General features: G+C 58.2%; 2 protein-coding genes across 2 annotated transcripts in view; one reads left to right on the top strand and one right to left on the bottom strand.

Annotated features, from left to right (window-relative positions):
* The window catches only part of ENH_00065290 (hypothetical protein, conserved), a gene marked incomplete at both ends in the record, with an annotated part of 5,107 nt that extends 1,615 nt beyond the window's left edge, over window positions 1–3,492 (top strand). The window contains 10 exons of the mRNA XM_013577286.1: window positions 143–232; window positions 427–518; window positions 714–834; window positions 1,043–1,155; window positions 1,372–1,600; window positions 1,743–1,824; window positions 1,932–2,122; window positions 2,284–2,696; window positions 2,996–3,061; window positions 3,420–3,492. Of these exons, the coding sequence (XP_013432740.1) occupies window positions 143–232; window positions 427–518; window positions 714–834; window positions 1,043–1,155; window positions 1,372–1,600; window positions 1,743–1,824; window positions 1,932–2,122; window positions 2,284–2,696; window positions 2,996–3,061; window positions 3,420–3,492 (1,470 nt within the window). The remainder of the gene's footprint in view (window positions 1–142; window positions 233–426; window positions 519–713; window positions 835–1,042; window positions 1,156–1,371; window positions 1,601–1,742; window positions 1,825–1,931; window positions 2,123–2,283; window positions 2,697–2,995; window positions 3,062–3,419) is intronic.
* Window positions 3,493–4,210: 718 nt separating this feature from the next.
* The window catches only part of ENH_00065280 (WD domain, G-beta repeat-containing protein, putative), a gene marked incomplete at both ends in the record, with an annotated part of 2,079 nt that continues 1,289 nt past the window's right edge, over window positions 4,211–5,000 (bottom strand). The window contains one exon of the mRNA XM_013577285.1: window positions 4,211–5,000. This exon is cut by the window's right edge and continues 1,289 nt beyond it. Coding sequence (XP_013432739.1) covers window positions 4,211–5,000 — 790 coding nt within the window.

Raw genomic sequence — 5,000 nt, 5'->3', positions numbered from 1 at the left:
TCGGCTCAAGACTTCTCAGCTGCAGGACATCTTCTCGCTGTTATGCACATTTGTGCTGCTGCATCTGCTGCTGCTGCTGCATCTGCTGCTGCTGCTGCATCTGCTGCTGCTGCTGCATCTGCTGCTGCTGCTGCTGCTGCAGTGCCTCTACCTGTGGAAGACTGCAGGCGAGGGTTTTCTGTCTTTAGTTGAGGCGACGCCGCTCTCTGCGAAAGCAGCCATCATGACCGCAGTAAACCCTAAACCCTAAACCCTAAACCCTAAACCCTAAACCAAAACCCCAGAGAACAGAAAGACCTGGAAGGGAGCAGGCTGGTCTCGCGCACGTAACGCGCCTCAGGGTTTTGTCCGATGCCCAGCCACCTAAACCCCAAACCCTAAACCCTAAACCCTAAACCCTAAACCCTAATTTTTTCTTGTTTGAAGGAGGAGCTCCACATGGGGCAGGACGCTGGACTGCTGCCCCCTAAACCACCGCCGCCGCCGCCTCGCACTTGGCAGTCAATGGACCCCGTCGAGTAAACCCTAAACCCTAAACCCTAAACCCTAAACCCTGGAGCTAATTTGCCAGAAAGTCAGGAACAAACCCTCATCTTCTTTCGGGGTTCTGGAGACCAGCAGACAGGGTTGGATGCGCTGCTGCGCCGCGCCATACTGAGCGCCAGCTAGGGTTTAGGGTTTAGGGTTTAGGGTTTAGGGTTTGTAATGCGCAGCATGGAAGCCTGGGAATCCTCCCAGCGGCGTGTCACTCGGATTCGCTATCTGCCTAAACCCTCGGGGGTTTTCTTCCAAGGCCGCAAGTTTGCTGCTGCTCTCGCCGTGCACCTGCACCAGGTACTGCAGCAGCAGCAGCAGCAGCAGCAGCAGCAGCACAAGCAGCAGCAGTAGCAGCAGGCGTTGCTGACTCTGCTGCTGCGCTAAGCGCGCTTCTATACCCAGAAGTGTGCTTGTTGGAGCCTCGCTGTGGACTTGGATATAGGGTTTAGGGTTTAGGGTTTAGGGTTTAGGGTTTAGGGTTTAGGGCTTGCGGGTGTTTCTGCAGGCTGCTCCCGTGGCCTCTGCTCCTTCGCTTGCAGCTATTGCTGCAGCAGCAGCAAACAGACGAGCCCTCCGCGGGTCATTTGGCCACGAGACAATCAATGCGGTAGCCCAGCGGTGAGGGTTTAGGGTTTAGGGTTTAGGGTTTAGGGTTTAGGGTTTACTATTCGCTGGGACTTGTATATTAAAGCCTGCTGTGTAGGCGCTGGCTTTTCTTGGCATGCATTTAAGCTTAAGCACCGATAACAAGGGTTTAGGGTTTACTCATCAGGGTTTAGGGTTTAGGGTTTAGGGTTTAGGGTTTAGGGTTTAGGGTTTAGGGTTTGTGTGAAGGTTGCTAGCTTTGGACGCGCACACACTGACTCCGTGGCTCCCATCTTTTGTGCTGCTGCTGCACCAGCGGTTCGCATTGCAGCAGCAGCTAGCTAAGCACTTGGCTGCTGCAGCAGAGCCGCTGCTGCAGCAGCAGCAGCAGCAGCAGCAGCAGCAAGAGCAGCAGCAAGCATCAGCAATGGAGCTGCTGGTGCAGCAGACGCTGCGGGATGCAAGCCCGAGCCTCCTGGTACACTGTTGCTGCTGCTGCTGCTGCTGCTGCTGGGATAGAGGCAACTGCCGCTGCTGCTGCTGCTCTTAAAGTTGAGCCTAAGGGCTTGGAGGTTAGGGTTTAGGGTTTAGGGTTTAGGGTCTGGCGTGGTTTGCTGCAGAGTTGGGCGCATCCCGCTTTGCTGGCCCCCCGTCTGCTCTTGCGGATTAGTGGAGGACTTTTTGCTGCTGCGGATTATGAGAGTATGCTGCTGCTGCTGCTGCTGCTGCTGCTGCTACGGTGATGCTGCGAGACCCCATCTGAGATCGGCTGCTGCTGCTGCTGCTGCTGCTGCATTGTGCTGCTGCAGTGCCGCTGTCTTTGGCCCGTCGCTTCTTTAGCAGCATTGCTGCGGCCCTCAAGAGCGCAGCAGCTTTACAGAGCCACAGCAGCAGCAGCAGCAGCAGCGGCAGCAGCAACAGCAGCAGCAGCAGCAGCAGCAGGTGCAAAATGCTGCTGCCTCTTCGCGATGTGGCATTTTTTTGCTCAGCGCTGAAGCAGGTGACTTTCCTTACTCAGTCTTTTGCTGCTGCTGTTGCTGCTGCTGCTGCTGCTGCTGTTGCTGCTGCTGTTTGTGCCGCGGCTTCCACTTCGGCAGCCACTTTTGTCGCTCTTCTTGCTGCAGTTTCTGCTGCTGCTGCTGCTGCTGCTGCTGCATGCAGAGTGGGCTGCGGGAAAACGACACCGTTCGGCTGCTGCTGCTGCAGCTGCAGCAGGACTTGCTGCGTACTGATGGCACAGCAGCAGCAGCAGCAGCAGCAGCAGCACAAACTGAGCCGGAGGCCCACACTGGATCAACAGTTACAGAAGCAGCAGCAGAAGCAGCAGCAGAAGCAGCAGCAGCAACAATGGATGCACCGTTAGCTGCTGCCGAAGCAGCTGCAGCAAATGAGGCGGCCGCAGCAGCAGCAAAAACAGCAGAAGAAGCCGAACAGTTTTTTGCTGCTGCTGAGGGCAGCGCAGCAGATTTGTGTGCAGTTCTTGATGCTGCTGCATTTAGCTGCAGGACGCCAGCAGCAGCAGCAGCAGCAGCAGCAGCAGCAGCGGATGCAGCGGATGCTGCTGCAGCACAGCAGTTTGCTGCTGCTGCAGCAGAAGAATTTGCTGCTTTATTTGAACTGGCCTGGCGGCTGCTGCTGCCGCTAGCTCCTCGTCTCTCTCCACCTTGCGGGTAGCGCTCTAAACCCTAAACCCTAAACCCTAAACCCTAAACCCTAGCACCCCTGAGGCTGTGCTGCAACGCCTAGCGAGCGAAGGGCAGTCGCTGCTGCTGCTGCTGCCACTGCAGCGGCTTGTGCTGCTGCTGCTTTTTGCCTTGCTCCCAACATTGTTGCTGCTGCTGCTGTTGCTGCTGCTGCTGCTGCTGCTGCTCAGGTTGCTGCTGTTCAATGCTATGGCTGCTGGGGGCCCCCCAGCCATTTTAAGCAGCGGGGATTACTTGTGAGACTAAACCCTAAACCCCAATTCGCGTTTTGCTTGCAGTTCTAGGGTTTAGGGTTTGGGGCCAGGGTTCTAGGGTTTAGGGTTTGGGGCCACGGCTCTACGGCGAAGGGTTTTGGGCCAACATTCTAGGTTTTAGGGTTTTGGATCAAGGCTCAAGGGTTTAGGGTTTAGGGTTTTGGATTGGGGCTAAGGTCTCAGGGTTTAGGGTTTGGGGCGGAGGTTCTAGGGTGTAGGGTTTAGGGTTTGGGGCAAAGGCTTCAGGGTTTAGGGTTTGAGTCGAAGGTTCTAGGGTTTAGGGTTTAGGGTTTGGGGCGAAGGAATTAGGGTTTAGGGTTTGGGGCTGCGGCTGCTGCAGGGCGGTTTTGAAGGACTTCTTGTCTCGCCACGCGGACTTGGACCCAGAAGCCCTAGGCTCCCTGTCTCTCTAAAAGCCAGCTAGCCAGCTAGCCAGCTAGCTAGCCAGCCAGCGAGTTAGCCAGCTAGCTAGCCAGCTAGCTATCCAGCTAGCTATCCAGCGAGCTACCCAGCTAGCTAGCCAACTAGCTAGCCAGCTAGCGAGCCAGCTAGGTAGCTAGCTGGCCAGCTAGCCGCCAGGTTGCCTATGTGGCTCTCTTGCCGGCCGATCGGCTAGCTAGCTGGCTGGCTAGCTGGCTAGCTGGCTAGCTAGCTAGCTGCCAGGCTGCCGAAGTGGCTCTCTTGCTGGCTGATCAGCTAGCAAGCTGGCTAGCTGGCTGGCCAGCTTGCTAGCTGATCAGCCAGCTAGCTAACTGGCTAGCTAGCTGGCTAGCTAGCCGGCTTTCCAGCTGGCTATGTCTACAGCTAAGTAGCTGCCTAGCTAGCTAAATCGCTGGCTAGCTAGCTGGCTCGCTAGCTAGCTATGGAACTTCTTCTGCACGCGCACTTCATCATTGTTTCAATTGCACCAGCAAGCCCAGCAGCTACTAGCTAGCTGGGCAGCTAGCTAGCTAGCTAGACAGCTAGCTAGCTAGCTAGACAGCCAGCTAGCTAGCTAGACAGCTAGCTAGCTAGCTAGACAGCCAGCTAGCTAGCTAGACAGCTAGCTAGCTAGACAGCTAGCTAGCTAGCTAGACAGCCCCGGGGGCCCTTCGGGGCCCCCAGGGGCCCCCAAGGGTTTAGAAGGGGCCCCTAAGGGTTTAGAAGGGGCCCCTGAGGGTTTAGTGGGGGCCCCTGAGGGTTTAGTGGGGGCCCCTGAGGGTTTAGTGGGGGCCCCTGAGGGTTTAGGAGGGGCCCCTGGGGCCCCCTGAGGAGAGCTTTAGGGTCTATGGCCCAAATGTAAACCCCCCCGTCGGAGTCGCCCGAAGCCACTATCCAGTCCCTGCTGCTGCTGCTGCTGCTGCTGCTGCTGCTGCTGCTGCTGCTGCTGCCGCAGCAGATTTGCTGCAGGTCCATGACAGCCGTTGGGTGGGCAGTCCAGACGTCCAGGCAGCCGCTGCTGCTGCTGCTGCTGCTGCTGCTGCTGAATCTGCTGCTGCTGCTGCAGTCGTACGCCTTCATGAGCCCATAAGAAGTGCCCACGAGCAGCAGCTGCTGCTGCGGGTGCAGCAGCAGCCGCACAACGCCCTCCGTATCCCCCCCCTCCCCGCCGCCGCCGCTGCTGCTGCTGCTGCTGCTGCTGCTGCTGCTGCTGCTGCTGCAGGGAACTGCTGCAGGCACTGGGGTGTACGTACAGTCAATGACCAGCCTCGGGGCCTTTTTGCTGAGACTCCAGAGCTTAACTTTTCCATCCAAACCCGCGGAGAAGAAGAGGGCCCCCAGGGGCCCCTGGGGCCCCGCGGGGGCCCCGGGGGCCCCCCGGGGGGCCCCCCTGTGGGGCCCCGCAGCAGCAGCAGCAGCAGCAGCAGCGAGGCCGTGGGAAGGCGGCACCGGCAGCAAGACCTCCACTGCTGCTGCGTGGCCCTGCAGCAGCAGCAGCAAC

This window comes from Eimeria necatrix, genomic scaffold, assembly GCF_000499385.1.
Source record: "Eimeria necatrix Houghton genomic scaffold, Enh_scaff59, whole genome shotgun sequence".
Classification (NCBI taxonomy): Eukaryota; Apicomplexa; class Conoidasida; order Eucoccidiorida; family Eimeriidae; genus Eimeria; species Eimeria necatrix.
Note: the sequence above shows the minus strand (reverse complement) of the source record. Positions and strands in the feature narration are given on the sequence as shown.